This window comes from Mustela putorius, unplaced genomic scaffold (genome assembly GCF_011764305.1).
Source record: "Mustela putorius furo isolate JIRA1106 unplaced genomic scaffold, ASM1176430v1.1 tig00003859_pilon_pilon_pilon, whole genome shotgun sequence".
NCBI classification, from domain to species: Eukaryota; Metazoa; Chordata; class Mammalia; order Carnivora; family Mustelidae; genus Mustela; species Mustela putorius.
Window position 1 is genome coordinate 11,355,940 of NW_025422011.1, and position 14,256 is coordinate 11,370,195.

Consider the following 14,256-nt stretch of genomic DNA (forward strand, 5'->3'; position numbering starts at 1 on the left):
AGAGTGACAGGGTCAGGATTCACACCCAGGCTGTGTGGAATGGCCCAGTTTGCATTTACAAAGCTCACGACCCCAGCCAGGGTGCCATGTAGGAGGCTGCAGAGAAATCCAGTTGCGTGATGAAGGTGAGGAGGGACGGAGGAAGGCGCATGGCAGGAGAGGGGACCGGCCCGGGGACTGACAGGGAAGAGGTGAGGCCCAGGGTCTGGCCGGGCAGCAGAGTGGGGCGTCTCCTCTTCCCCCTTTCCCCTCCCTTGATCCGAACTCCCTGGGCAGGCGGCAGCTCAAGAAACTCGTTTGGCTACGGAAGCCCAGTGTCTGGGTGAACTGGAACCTGAGGGGAGGGTCAGTCAGACGCAGGAGGGCAGTGCACGGGCGGCAGCAGGGCGTGTGCGCGCCCCCAGGGAACCACCGCCCCGGCGCTGCCACTGCCGGGCGAGGCCGCGCTTGCCCAGTGTGGGGGAGGCCCGTGCCAGAGCAGCCTCAGCCCCTTTGACGGCTTCTCGGAGCTGCGGGGAGAGTCCCCGGGAACATTAGATCCACCATCCACAGTGCCCACGGGCCTGGGAAATGTGGGCTCTGTGGCTTGAGAACTGCACCCCCACAGCAGAGCCCCGTGTCCGGGGCAGCCTCTAGATGCAGACTTCTGCTCTCTGGGCTGCTTGGAGCACTCGTCGGTCCTCCGCCGGAGCTTCCTGACAAAGCCTGCAGGGTTCAGAGCAGCCCCTGAGTAGCTCCCTGGCTTCCACAGCCCTGGGAGAGAGAGGGAGGGAGGGAAGGAAGTCGTCGTGATCTGCGCTTTCCAGAGGAGGAAACAGGCCCAAGGAGCTCTGAGCGCGGCCATCCAGGAGAAGGGTAATGCAAGCCGCCTGTGGAATGTAACATTTTGTAGTAGCCACAGAAACCTCGAAAAGGAAGTAGGCGAAATTAATTTGGATAATATATTATTTAACTCTTTATAGCCCAGATATTACCTGCAGTCAATATAAAAAATAATGACCTATCTTACGTCTTTTTCATACTAAGTTTTTGAAATCCACTGTGTATCTGACACAGCACATCTCTATTCAGACCAGTCTTACTTCAAATGCTTGAAAGTTACACTTGACCAGTGGCTGTGGCATTAGTGCTAGTCGAGACACTTGCCAAGGTCACTGCCAACTAAACCCAGGCCTGTGAGGAACAGCCCTGCTGGTCTTATCTGGCTTGACCCCAGTCCTATCCGTGCAGTGTCTGCAGCCTTCCTGCATTTGGGTTCCTGGGTTCCTATTCAGCCCAGAAGCAAACTGTGCTTTCCCTCTGCAGCTGATCCCGTCCAGGCCTTGCCCAGGGCCAGGGGCAGCCTGCTGGGAGGCCTATGACTCCCGTCATGCCTGGGGGCTGCCGGGCTGGGTAAAACCCATCTATCCAGGCCTGCCGGCCACCCAGTTCCCTCAAAAAGATTCCGAGGGAGCAGTTCTGGTCTGACTTCCGTGGATTAATACTCATTCAGGTGACCTCAGGGAGCTCCAGGGGCCACCGTGGGCTGCACCTTGTCCAAACCAGCTCCTGAAGGTGGAGGCTGGGAAGGGGAGCTGCACCCCTGCTTCCCCTCTTGCTGAGGGGCTGCCCTGAGGCCCTTAGCCTCTGATCCTGGGAGCTCGTGCCTGCCCACCCACTCCACTCCCAGCCCCAGGCCAGGGGCTTTTGCCCTGGCTCATCCAAGGCTCTGAGCCCAGCCCAGAAGGTGGTGGAAAAGCCCAGGCCTGGGGCCCCCCGAGGCACACGCCTCCTGGAGGGGCAGACGCGTAACGCAGAGCACCCTGTATGTGCTCCAGCAGGGGCTATGGAAGGCCTGTAGTGCCCACCAATCTGTAGTTGGGGGTTGGATGAAGGTCTCAGGCACAGACCCTGAGCCTGGACAGACTGGCCAGGCCATCTCCACACCCCCATGCCCCCGGGATTGGGCTCCTTTCCCTAGACCCTCTGGTGCCTCTTGTAGCCCGGGGGCCGTGCTGCTAACAGAGCCCAACTGTGCGGGCTGGAGCTGTGTTTACTTGCACACTTGCCAGCTCCTCGCTGGGGCGGGTTCTGCAGCCAGCCAGTGCGAACCGCTTTTCTTTTTCCAGCGGGGAACTTCCTGGACTCCAGCGTGATGGCAGAGCTCGTAACTTAGACCTCAGCAAAACCAAATGTCGTTCCCCACTCCTGGGCTACCTCTTTTGATATCCTGGGCCCTCTGTTCCCAGAAGCCCCGGGCAGGTCAGGGCCGGGTGGCCAGGTGACCTCTGGAGCAGATTCCAACCCCAGCTCTGGGCCTGCTGTCCAAGGGAACAAATCCGGGGGTGGGGGTAGGGAGAGACAGGGTCTGGCTCTCACCTCCACATTGGAGTCCCAGCACAGACAGGAAAGTTGGAAGCAGCTTCTGAGCACAGTTCCCCCCTGCCCCAGGCCCATGTTTAAAGTGTAGGTGAGAGAAATGCACAGTGTGTGGCCTGGGGGTCTGGTGCCGGGATCAGGAGACTGGAGTGACTCAAGCCATGCTGCCTACCCGCCCCCCGAGCCTCGGTTTCCCCATCTGTGAATAGTACCTTCCCTTCTGGGCTCCCAGGGCTGTCCTGAGGATCAGAATAGAGCCACCGCCTGGAAGGAGGCCTGTCCTACACGCAGGCAACCAGGAGGGAGAATCTCTGGACTGACTTCTCGAAACTGCACAGACACAAACTGTAGCTTCAGGGAGTTGGGGGAGGTGTGTGTGTCCCCCTATGGAGGGATGGAGGGCACAGCCCGGCCCAAGGCGAAGAGTGGCCCTCTGCTGGGAGCAGATAAAGACATGGGACTCGTGGGTCCATTTGGTGTTCACGTGGGGCCTCTTCCTGCCGCAGATGATGATGCAGTATCTGTACTACGGAGGGACAGAAGCCTTGGACATCCCAGCCGCTGACATCCTGGAGGTGAGGCCTCCGCGCTGGGGAGAGGACTGGGAGCCCGTGTGCCCTGTGCCCTGTGCCCAGCTGCTGGCACTCAGGGACCGGGCATTTGGAGAGCCGAGAGGGGAGGCGGCCTCTTCCAGGACCTTCCCTGCTGGTCCTTTCTCTTCCTGTGACAGGAAGGGCCTTTTGCCCACCCACCTTCTGGGCCAGGCCTGGGGGAGGGGGCAGAGCCAGTGGGAGGAAGGGCTTTGGTGTGGGGCCCAGCGGGATCAAAGGCAGCCCAGCCTCCCACTCACCTCCTCACCGCTTAGAAAACGACCCCATGCCAGTCGCGACACAGAGCGGCTCTGTGTCAGGATTCCCATCCAGTGTCTGTCCCCCGTCCTGTGCCTTCCAAAGTGTCCCAGCAAGTACCTAGGTGACCTAGAACAGAAAGAATCAGTCCTCGGACTTGACCTGCGGAGGCAGGCAGGGCCCCGAGGATTAGGAGAAACCAGGGCCTGTGGCACGCTGCCCGGAGCAGCTTTCTGTTCCCCCATGCCTGGGCCACAGGCCTGGCTGCCCACATCCAAGGCCACGTCTGCCTCCCCACCAGCTGCTGTCGGCTGCCAGCCTGTTCCAGCTGGATGCCCTGCAGAGACACTGCGAGATCCTGTGCTCTCAGACCCTCAGCGTGGAGAGTGCCGTGAACACCTACAAGTATGCCAAGGTGAGCGCCACGCTGCCTGCTGCCTCCCGGGGGCTCCGCTCCTCTGGGGCCTCAGCTGCAGCTGCCTCGGGAAGGACTGGACGGGGGTGAGCAGTGCTCCCCGCAGCTGGGGAGGCGGGCTTCCCAGGCTGGGGGGCCTGGGCCAAAGGGCTAAGCTTCCCCGTGTTAGATCACTTCCTTAGGTTCCTCCTTGATTTTTTTCCCCAACCTGTTCTTGTGACCTTACCCCCTCGGTGCACAGTACAGCCACTGGCTCAGGTGCTCGTGCTCAAAACTTGGGAGCACTGCCCCCAAACTGCCCCATCTTGGCTGGCTCCCTCCCTGTGAGCACATCAGCAGTGAGTCTACTCTCTTCCATGTCCGCTGTGCCCACCCTGCCCCAAGCCACCCAGCCTCCCCTCTCCAGACCATGACCTGGGCCTGGCCTCACCCTCTTGGCTGTCACCCTGCAGGCTCCAGGGTCTTTGACAAAGACGGTCACTCCTCTACTTAAAGCCTCCCTCCCATGAAGCTTCCTCTGCGGGCAGGCTAAATATCACACTGGCCGGCCCCTTAGGACCCTTCCCACATCTCTTCACCTGCCCCGTGGCTTTCTTAGCTCCTGCCACAGCCCCTGACTCACCATGAGGCACCTGCCACTGTCCCCACAGCGCTGCCCACCAGCTGCTGTGACCTTCCCTGCTTCTCTGGCTTCTGTGTCTCCCAAAGTAGAACCATCAGCTCTAAGCATACTGCAGGGACCTCGCCCCAGAACTTGGTGTCTGAGGCCTGGCCCGGAGTGGACACTTGGTATTTGTTGAGTTAGAATCTTTTTTTTTTTTAAAGATTTTACTTGTTTATTTGACAGACAGAGATTACAAGTAGACAGAGAGGCAGGCAGAGAGAGAGAGGGGGAAGCAGGCTCCCCGCTGAGCAGAGAGCCCGATGCGGGACTCGATCCCAGGACCCTGGGATCATGACCTGAGCCGAAGGCAGCGGCCCAACCCACTGAGCCACCCAGGCGCCCCTGTTGAGTTAGAATCTTAACTGAGCATCCACTGGGTGAACTGCTCGGGTGCCGGGCTCGGGTTGGGCTCCCCGTCCCCGGCATTGCTAAGGGAGCTTCTGCTCCCACAAGGACGGCCACCCTTCAGTAATCGCAGCAGTGGGAAGCAGGCAAAGAAAACAATGGCACCAAGAACGGTGATGTTCCTGATGGTGGAGCTGGGATTTGAGCCCAGATTAGTCTCATCCAGGGGAGAAAATTATGGAAGGAGTCCAGATAAGGGGAAAGCCCCCGGCCCCTGGGCGACATGTGGGGACGGGGTGGGGCTGTGGAAAGGCCGCAGCTCTCACACTCCCTCTCCCCTCCCAGATCCACAACGCCCCTGAACTGGCCCTGTTCTGTGAAGGCTTCTTCCTCAAGCACATGAAGGCCCTGCTAGAGCAGGACTCCTTCCGGCAGCTCATCTACGGCCGCAACAGCAAGGTGCAGGGCCTGGACCCCCTGCAGGACCTGCAGAGCACCCTGGCCGAGCGCCTTCACTCGGTCTACATCACCTCCCGGGTCTGAGGGCGGAGGCAGCACAGCAGGGCTGCACACCCCCTGGCCGAGGCTCTGGCTCTAGGCGTTCCTGGGGGGTGGGAGCAGGTGCTAATGGGGGCGTTGGAACAAGTACATACCTGGGGCCTGAGGACGGGTCGGGGCCCCGCTGCGGGGGTGGGATGGGGGCACTGGTTGTAGGCCTCTTTGGAGCCAGGCTCATGGGACTCAGTGTCCCCCCTTTCTGCAGATCTTCCCTCTGGCATCGATCTGTCCTTGGGCAGGTAGATGTGCTCCGAGCCCTCCTGTCACTGGGCAGCGCCACCTTCAGCCCCTCTGCCCCGGGGCGGTTTGCTTGATGAGCGATGGGCAGACAAGGCCAAAAGGCAGCCCCTCCCTCCAACCCCCACACTGTTTGCACCTTGGGGGCCACCATGTACTCACCCTCACGTGCCCCTTCTCCTCTCCTGGAGGTCTTCGGCTGATCCTGATTCACCTCTGCTTGAAACAGTCTGACCATGCCTTCCAGGCTCTGACCACTCACAATCCCAAGGCCTCCCCAAGCCCAGACTGTCCCAGTGAGGGCCCTTGGGGGTGTGGGCATCCTGATGAAGGGAGAGAACACACACTCGGGGCCCCAGGCCACTTCATGCAGAAACTGCTCTTTTTTTCCCTCAAGGTCACATCAGAAAGGTTGCCCAAATCTCTGAACTTCTTCCTCAAGGCTGTGCCTTTGTGATGTGAGCCTTCCAGGGTCTGAAAATCCCTGCCCAGAGGGTCACTTAGAGCTGGATTTTCTTTGATGTCTAGGCCTACAGAGGCCCTCCTTCGGGGGAGCACACCCCTGCTCCATTAGTGTGAAAAGGCAGTTCCCCAGCTGATGCCCACGGACTTCCTGGCTGAGCCAAGGGCGGCGTGGGGTGCACAGGGTGAAATGGGCGAGCCTGCTGGCCTCAGCTTTTGTTGCTGCTGCTTTTAGAGGCCAATCCTGAACCCCCAGCCTAGAGTTAGGCTGCCCCGGGGGCTCAGGAAGCAGGGCACTAGTTGTGGGAACTGCGGGTCCAGGTTAGAAGGGGTGGGGCAGTGGGGCGAGCCGAGGACCTGCTGCAGCTGTCCTGCCTGCCGCAGGCCCGTAGCCCCAGGCTTTCCCAGGTGGAGCCGAGCATCAGGCAGGACGCCTGTCGTATTTATGGACCAGACACTGGGGGAGCATCTGGACGGCTTGTTCTGGGTCGAGCCTTCTCTGGGCTGTCTGGCTGCACCTTCGAAACTATTTATTCACCGAGAGCCCTGGCGCTTCAGGAGGCGTCACTTTGGTTACCTTGAAAAGCCCCCAGAGGCTTACAATCTTGGAAAATATTTTTGACTAGCTGCTTGAGCTGGATGTACAAAGGAATAGGCGTTATTTTATTGCTGTAATATTGTATGATACTGTAACTATACATTAATGTCACTTATTGTAAATGTACCATGGTTTTATTAACAATAAACACTTGTTAACAATGACCTTGGTCTTGTCACTCCTGCTAGAAGGTTGCTCAGACCTGGGCCAACTCCTTGGTTACTCAGGCCTCCAGCCCCTCCAGCTACAACTACCCTGCACCCTGCCCCCGTGCACGTGCCACACACACACACACTCACACACACATACTCTTCACCCAGAACCTGAGCCTGGAGCTGGCCCTTGTTGGGTCCTACTTTTCCTCTTCTGCCAAACAAGGTAGCTGAGGATCTAAAATCCTTCTCCTGTGTTTAATACTTATATGCCATTTATGAGGACAGAAAAGGGGTTTGTGTGGAGTGATGGGAGCCCCTGCCAGGAGTCAGATGGTTGTCAGGGGCTTTTCTGGTCTTCTAGGAGCCCAGGCCACCCCCAGAGCCCTCATGTGGGAACTACTACTAGGGCTGTCTTAAAGTCTGCAATTATTATGTGGTCCAAACCTGTGTGGCTGGTGAGGTGGAGGCTGGGCCTTCTCTCCCTGGTGAGGGGGCACCTGTCCCTCAGTGACTTGCCTCTGGGCCCAGCTGAGCCCAAGCTGTTCTGTGCCATCTGGTAATGGAGAGAGGATAGTTAGCTGGTGACTCGGGCCCAAGGGTCTTCTGGGATGGGTTATAGTTTGTTTCGGGTACGAAGTCCAGGCAGAAAGAAAGGCTTTTTAAATGTTTGCTACATGAGGCGGGAAAATGTCTACAGTCGCTAGAAACACTGACCTGGGTGGCTGTGGTTCAGTAACAGGCCGGAACTCAGAAGCTGAGGAACAACATCAAGACCTCAGGGGGTCAGTTGGTGTCAGTCCAGGAAAGGCCTGATGCCCAGCTTTGCGGGACAGGACCCAGCTCAGGCCCCTTGAGGCCCAGCCTCGGCTCCTGGCCTGGGTGGGGAAGGGACCCTGCATGGACCCATGGCGCCCCCTGGGGTCACAGGGAGGAGGCGCACCCCTTAGCACCACCCTGGGCAGAGGCCCCTGGGAGGTTGGTTCAGGGGTCTGTCGCTGCCCAGCAATTGCCATCCACAGTGGCTACCTTTCAGGGGTGAGTGGCTGCCCTTCCCTCCACGGGCCTGTGCCCACCCTCCTCACAGGTCTCACCCCCACTCCTTGCGCCCCCCTATAGGACATGCCTCCGTCAAGTACCTAGAGAGCTCAGCCGCTTTCTTTTGGGGGAGGCAGGCTAATGGGAAGGCAATGTAAGAGAGGGATGGGACCCCGTTGAGCCTATATGTAGCAGAACACACTAAGAAAGCATTTCGATAATAGGGGAGGCACCTAGGTGGTTCAGTCCTTTAAGCATCCAACTCTTGATCTCAGCTCTGGTCTTGATCTCAGGGTCGTGGGTTCAAGCCCCACGTCGCTGGGTATGGAATCTATTTAAAAAATAATAGATAAAAATCAGATTCTTCCAAGGGGACTAGGAGGACCAGGAGTGGAGGTGTTTGGTCACCTTACCTTAGCCCTGGTGGCTGGGCCTCCTCCTCAGGGCCACTGCTCCAGAGCATGAGGGGGACTGGGGGAGGCATGGGCATTTCTCCTCCAGCTGCCCTCTTCAGGCTATTAGCAGCCAAAGGCAGGCTGGAGGAGAGAAAATAAACTTGTCCTTCACAGGAGTCCCTGGGAAACAAGGGACTGAAAGCAAGTTCTATACCAGAGGGAGGTCAGTCTCCTGCGGCCACCCTGCAGTTAATGACAATCTGGCGCTTAGCAGCTGCAGCCTGGGCCTTGTCCCCAAAAGAAACCCTCTCCAGACATGAGGATCCCCTGCCTTCCCACTGCTTCCCCATTTCCTTGCTCTGCTGGTTACCCAGTGCCAGTCAGATACCAGGACCATGGAAACACTCTCTTCCAGCCGAACCACCTACAGCACCACAGGAGACCCTCGGGCCTTCCATCTGCTGTCACCCCACCCCTCTGCAGACCACGTTTCCCCTTTAAGCAGCGGCCCACAGATGCGGGATTCCCTTCCCAAGGCTGAGGCCTGCAGCCCCCCAGGCAAGCAAGCAGCCAGGTCTATCGGCCCTCAGATAATGAGTCTACATTTTTCCAAAGTGGCAGTCACGTATCTCCTCCACTCCCCCAGCCTCCACAGCCCTCTTTGTGCCCACCTCCTGGTCACTCTGGAGTCCTCTGGGGAGGCTGGAGCCAGTCGAGCAGTGGAAGCCCTGGAGCAGGCCGTGGGGAGTCCATCCCGGCCGCAGGGCTGGGGGGGCCCGGGGGGCCCGGGGGGCCGCGGAGCCTGGGGCCTGGAGGATGATGAAACCCATTTAAGCATCTTCTTTGTTCAGGCTTCCTGAGCCCCTTCCCGTCCCGGTGACAGCAGCATTCATAGCCAGCCTTTCTGAATTCATTTCACCAATGACATTTCCCGAGACAGCCTGGCTTTACAGATGTCACTCTGTCTGGGGGCCAGATGGCAGTCTGGGGGAGGTGTGCTTTGTCGGGTTCGGAGGAGAACCCGCGATCACAACCCCAAGTGCAGAGACCTGCTTCGGAACATTCGCTTTGCCAAAAAAAGGGCCAGGACCATAGGTAGTAGGCGAATGTTCGCTTCCTCTGCGTGCAGAGAGGAAGGCGGCCTCAGAGAAGCGAAGAACCACCTTGATGGGAGCCAGACGGCCCGACAGGTCTGACCGCCAGGTGCACCTTCCTGCTGCCCAAGTGGGGCTCTTCCGCTCGGGCTGTTAGAACAAGGCCGGTCTCACAGAGTCTTAGCACTTTGTGTGTAACCAAGCAGCTCACCAGGCACCATGGTCCACTCCTCTTACTCGGCTCCACTCACTCCTCACAACAGCCCAGGAGGCGTGAGCGGTCATTGCCAGCTGCATCTCACAGAGGCCGACTGGACAGCAGGTGCAGGTGAGTGACGTGCCCCGGGTCACGGTGAGACTTGGGACAGAGCAGGGTTGAAGCCAGGGCGTCTGGCTTCAGGGCACCTCTCCCTGCATCCTGGAGCAGAGCACGAGCCAGGCTTCAGGGCTGGAGAGGCCACTCAAAGGCCGGGCCCCCCTACCCATGGGATGACATGGCTGGATAGTTTAAAGAAACTATCCAGCTCTGACCATCTGGGATTCTGACTTTGCTTTTAAGCATCTCTCCTAAGAAAATCCTCCTTGAAAGTCAGGCTCAAGCACTCACCCGGAAAACGAATCAGAAATTAGTTCTTATTGCTCCTCCCAGCAAACCTTCCTGCAGACCTGACAGGGGGTCGGTGGGCAGACACCTGCAGATTCAGGAGACAAAAGGTCCCGAGGCCGGTGTCGACAAGGTACAGGGGTCCATAGCCCAGGCAGAGCCTGCTCTCCTTGCTGTGGCTGTGAGTCCCGGGCAGTGTGCTTTTAATCTTCTCTGCTCCAGAAGCTTCCCTTACCTTCCCTGCCATGTGTTAAGACTTCTGGGAACCTGGATTACACATCATAGCAGAGGAAAGGATCCTTGGACTCATAGAAGAACGGTCCTTTTAAATTCTATTAAAAACAAGGAAGATCAGGAACCAAGGCCTCCAGGTGAATTTTCCAGATAAAAAGAAGAGTGAGCACGGAAGCTGGAGACTGATGCCACCAGGGCTGCCCTCAGCGGCCATGTGCGGCACCGGAAACAGGGTCAGAACAAGAACACGACTGAGCGGACCTGCACGCGGAGCTTTGCTCGCACTCCGCGACAGGGCTGAGGAACAAGCCCAGGGAAACCGGCAGAGGCCCTCCAGGATCAACACTTAGTATCACTTTGAAATCCAGCACTGTTACTATCAAACACACAAACCAAAGTATGTGTGAAGCCACCACGTAATTTCTGTCCCCAACAGAAGGAAGGAACCAAACGACCGGACAGGAGCTCGGGGTTGGGGGAGGGGGGAGCCTTTGGCATCCAGAAGCCAGCTAGCTGCGCCAGGTGCCACAGGGAGCACAGCTGGCTAGCTCCTAGGTGCCACACCTTGTCCCTCAGAAGGACCACCGCAAGCACGGTGGGTGCCGGCCACTTCTCTCACAGGCTTCTGGGTTGGTAAGCCCTGGCCACTGCCCATCCCGGCCTTAGCACTAACACCTTCTGAAGTCTACCCGGCAGCCAAGGTCCTCCAGAAGAAACAGGGCAAGGGCCACCCCCAGCTCCGTGGAGTCAATGAGCACTCAGAGGCAGTTGGGTCTTTCCAGCTTGTTATTTATTAAAAATAGATTCTCTATCCCTTCCTCCCCCCGGCTAGCGAAAGAGTCTTGCCCTAAGTTTTTTCCCAAATAGATGAAACAATCGACCTGGGGGACTCAAGGCCAGATAGATTCCTCTTAAATTAAGAGCTCAGGCTTTTCTGGGACACGGGTCCTGCAGAGGCAGGAGTGGAACGATTTACGGCAAAGCCCAGGGCACAGAACAGTGACCTGCCACAGCCACTTGGTCAGGCAGAGCTCCTGCTGCTCTAGGCCTTGGGGTGTCTGGATAAGGCCACGGCGAGAGGCCCAGGGCTCCACTGGCAGCGTCCCGAGCATCACCGAAAAGCTGTGTCCTTAATGCCTCAGAGGGGACGAGAGTCAGTGCAGCTCCACACATGTGAGAAGGAGCTAACACAGCTGGGTCCAGAGCAAAACAGGAACTTATAGGGGAAAAGAGGCCTGGAGTGCAGAAGAGAGACCGGTCCTTGGCAGTGCCAGAGCTTTGCCTAACCATCGAGTTTTGGGTGGACTGGCAAGGAAGTGATGTCGCCTTAAGCCAAGCTCAGGCCACAGACTGAATTTCTGGCTGGTCTCCAGGGCCGGTGGGGGCTCCTGCTGCCTTTAACAGCCCAGGCCGCTGCCCGGTCCAGCCAGAGTCAGGGCGCTCTTCTCCCACAGCAGCCGCGGGTGCCCACTTCTTCCTATTTCTTCTGCTTCAGTTTCCGATCCTTTTTGTTCTTTAGGTCTCTATTTTTCTTCAACTTTTTGTTCTGTTTGGGTTCCTGTTTGGCTTCCAGCTTCCTTTTCTTGTCACTGGAGAAAAAAACAAAAACAAACAACAAAAAACCATGAGTAGAAAGAAAACGAAATCCGCAGATCGGTACCATCGTTCAGACTGCTTGGCTTTAGGCTTGCTTTGTCCGGGAGGGTTTCCACCTTCTGGAACATTAATGACATTCGGCACAAATGTTCTCTGCAAGCTGCCCGCATGCCAGGCACTGGGCTGGGGGACGCTGACCCACTTCCTGCCCTGACCGGACTCTTCCTCAGACAGAGGAACAAATCTCTCTCCCAACCCCTGAAAGCAGAGCTCTCTGTGGAGAACCGGTCATCCCCCACTCCCGGGACCACAGGGAAATCTCCAGCGTCCCGAGGAGGGTTCCCTCCCACTGCTCACCACTCGAGATTACCCTGGAAACCAGACACATTACCCCAAGGACCCCGAGGACAGTCTCTAATACAAAGCAGGAGACTCCCAGGAGAACCTTTAACACTTGTGACATGGCACTATTTTATTTCCCCTGAGGGAGAGGGAAACCCAAGCAGCAGTAACTCAGGTCAGTACTGGCCAGCGGAAGCCTGGCAGTTCCGTGCTGGAGTCACTCAGCAGCCGCCCTCTAACCCCCTCACAGGTTAAAGATCCTCTCGGCGGCATTCTGCCCCAGGAACAAACACTTCCCTCTGAGGAGAGACCGAACAGTTCTACCCACGGACCACTAACATCACCTGAATGAAGTGACCTCCCATGGATGGGGGGTGGGGGGTACATAAAAAAACCAGGCCTCAAAGAACAGGACAATAGAGATCAGTGTCTTTACCTCCAAGAGCACGATTTACTCAGAGCTCTCAAGCAGATGAACTACCACAAAGGGCAGGGAATCCAGGAGGCCCCTCACCAACAGGAAGAGCCAAGCCAACGGCTGGCAAAGCCAAGCTCTGAGGAGGGAGGACCCAGCAGTCGCCACACCAAGCACGTGCCCTGGCCTTTTGCAGCGCTCAAAGCCTCGCTCAAGGCTGGAGCTGTCGTGGGCCCCGGGCTCGCCCCTGCCATATCATCCAAACCAGAAACAGGACACACTGACAGGGCTCTCGTGCCACATCTGAGAGCATCTGGGGAGTATGGCTGATATCAACGCTAGAACCTTCAAGACCACACAGGAGCTTACGGAGACTGCAGAGGACAACATCATGATCTCTGGGATCTTCAGCTGCTAGAGTCACAAGACTCGTCTTTTTAAATATGTCCTCTAAGGGATGCTGTCCTATGGCAATGCCAAGAACACCCCTCCCTATTAACCCCAAACCACACATGGACATTCATCTCCAGAGTCCCAGGGCAGGGAAACCTCACTCCCTTCCCGAGGGAATGATGATGAAGGTTCTGGCCCAAGGAGCCATTATCTACAGATGCTCCCCCGTGCAGAAGAGCAGCCGGAGGGGATGGTTTTCGAAGCAGCGTCCAGGCCTCCTGCGATCCCCTCTACCCTTCCAGGTGGGCCCGAGCTAGAAACTATTTTCCTAATAATATAAATACACTGGCTGCCTTTCACTTTCGTGTTCTCACAGCCGGCCAGTCTTCCAGGGGCCACGAGGTATGTGGTGGCACCAGATGGAGGACGGGAGCAGATGAGCCAGCTGCCTCTCATTAAGCCAGACAGTACCGCTTTGCAAAATGTAAAACCGTGCCACTTGGGACGCCCGGGTGGCTCAGTCGGTTAAGCCAATGCCTTCGGCTCGGGTCATGATCCCAGCCTCCTGGAATCGAGTCCCACATTGGGCTCCTTGCTCAGCGGGGAGCCGGCTTCTCTCTCTGCTTCTGCCTGCCACTCTGCCTGCTTGTGCCCGCGCTCGCTCGCGCTCTCTCTGACAAATAAATAAAATCATAAACAAAACAAAACTGTGCCACTCTAAGATTTGGGGGGCGGGGGAATATTTTTTTAAAATAAATCAATATATCCATGACTGTTAATTTTGGATGAATATTTTTGTTTTTCATTTCTAACATTGGAAACATCGAGATATACAACCCATGTAAACAAAAGCCCTTTGGGGGCCCTCAATTTTAATGACGCTAAGGAACTCCAAGCCCTAAGCCTTGGAGAACCTTTGGCCCGGAGGTAAAACTCCAGCCTTCCCAGTGGACACACCTGGTCCCCATCCCAGCCCTGCCTCCACCCTACAGCTCTGGTCACTTCATCTTTAAAGCAGCGCTGGTGACAGAAGAGCCACTCTGTTGTTCTGAGGGTGCACGGGACACCGTGCTGCAGCCCACAGCAGCCGCACAACTCTGCCTCAGCTGTAGGAGACTGGATACCAAAGCAGCGACCCTCCAGGGGAAAAGAGCAGTGACTCGTCCCTCAAAGCTTTTGCTTCAAGCCCAATCTCCTAGTGAAAGTCACCAGAGAGGCACAAAAGCCAGAAAGCCTCTCCTGTCAGAGGTCACGAGCCCTCCTCACCTCTTCAGGCTGACGATGGAGGCATTCTGCCCGGCTTTGTTCAAAACTTCATTCCATTCTTCATCATCCCCACGGATTATGTATCTAAACAAAATTTTAAAAAAGGAAATCTCAGAGCCTGCTTAAAAGAAGACAGAGACAACAGTCTCCTCAGACACACCCTGCCAGGGAAGCCGTGGCTGGTCAGTGCGAGCCAGAGGGCAGGGGCCGCGCGCAGAGCGGAGTTCCTCCAGCCGGGCGGG

At 57.2% G+C, this 14,256-nt stretch overlaps 2 protein-coding genes across 2 annotated transcripts in view; one reads left to right on the forward strand and one right to left on the reverse strand.

Annotated features, from left to right (window-relative positions):
* The window catches only part of ABTB2 (ankyrin repeat and BTB domain containing 2), a 173,156-nt gene extending 166,507 nt beyond the window's left edge, over positions 1-6,649 (forward strand). Inside the window, exons 15-17 of the mRNA XM_004755964.3 lie at positions 2,865-2,933; positions 3,508-3,621; positions 4,976-6,649. Coding sequence (XP_004756021.1) covers positions 2,865-2,933; positions 3,508-3,621; positions 4,976-5,173 — 381 coding nt within the window. The 3' untranslated portion in view covers positions 5,174-6,649. The remainder of the gene's footprint in view (positions 1-2,864; positions 2,934-3,507; positions 3,622-4,975) is intronic.
* A 4,121-nt stretch (positions 6,650-10,770) lies between these two features.
* Positions 10,771-14,256, reverse strand: part of NAT10 (N-acetyltransferase 10) — a 38,304-nt gene continuing 34,818 nt past the window's right edge. The window contains exons 28-29 of the mRNA XM_004755960.3: positions 14,015-14,098; positions 10,771-11,591 (exon numbers count right to left, since the gene is read on the reverse strand). Coding sequence (XP_004756017.1) covers positions 11,480-11,591; positions 14,015-14,098 — 196 coding nt within the window. The 3' untranslated portion in view covers positions 10,771-11,479. The remainder of the gene's footprint in view (positions 11,592-14,014; positions 14,099-14,256) is intronic.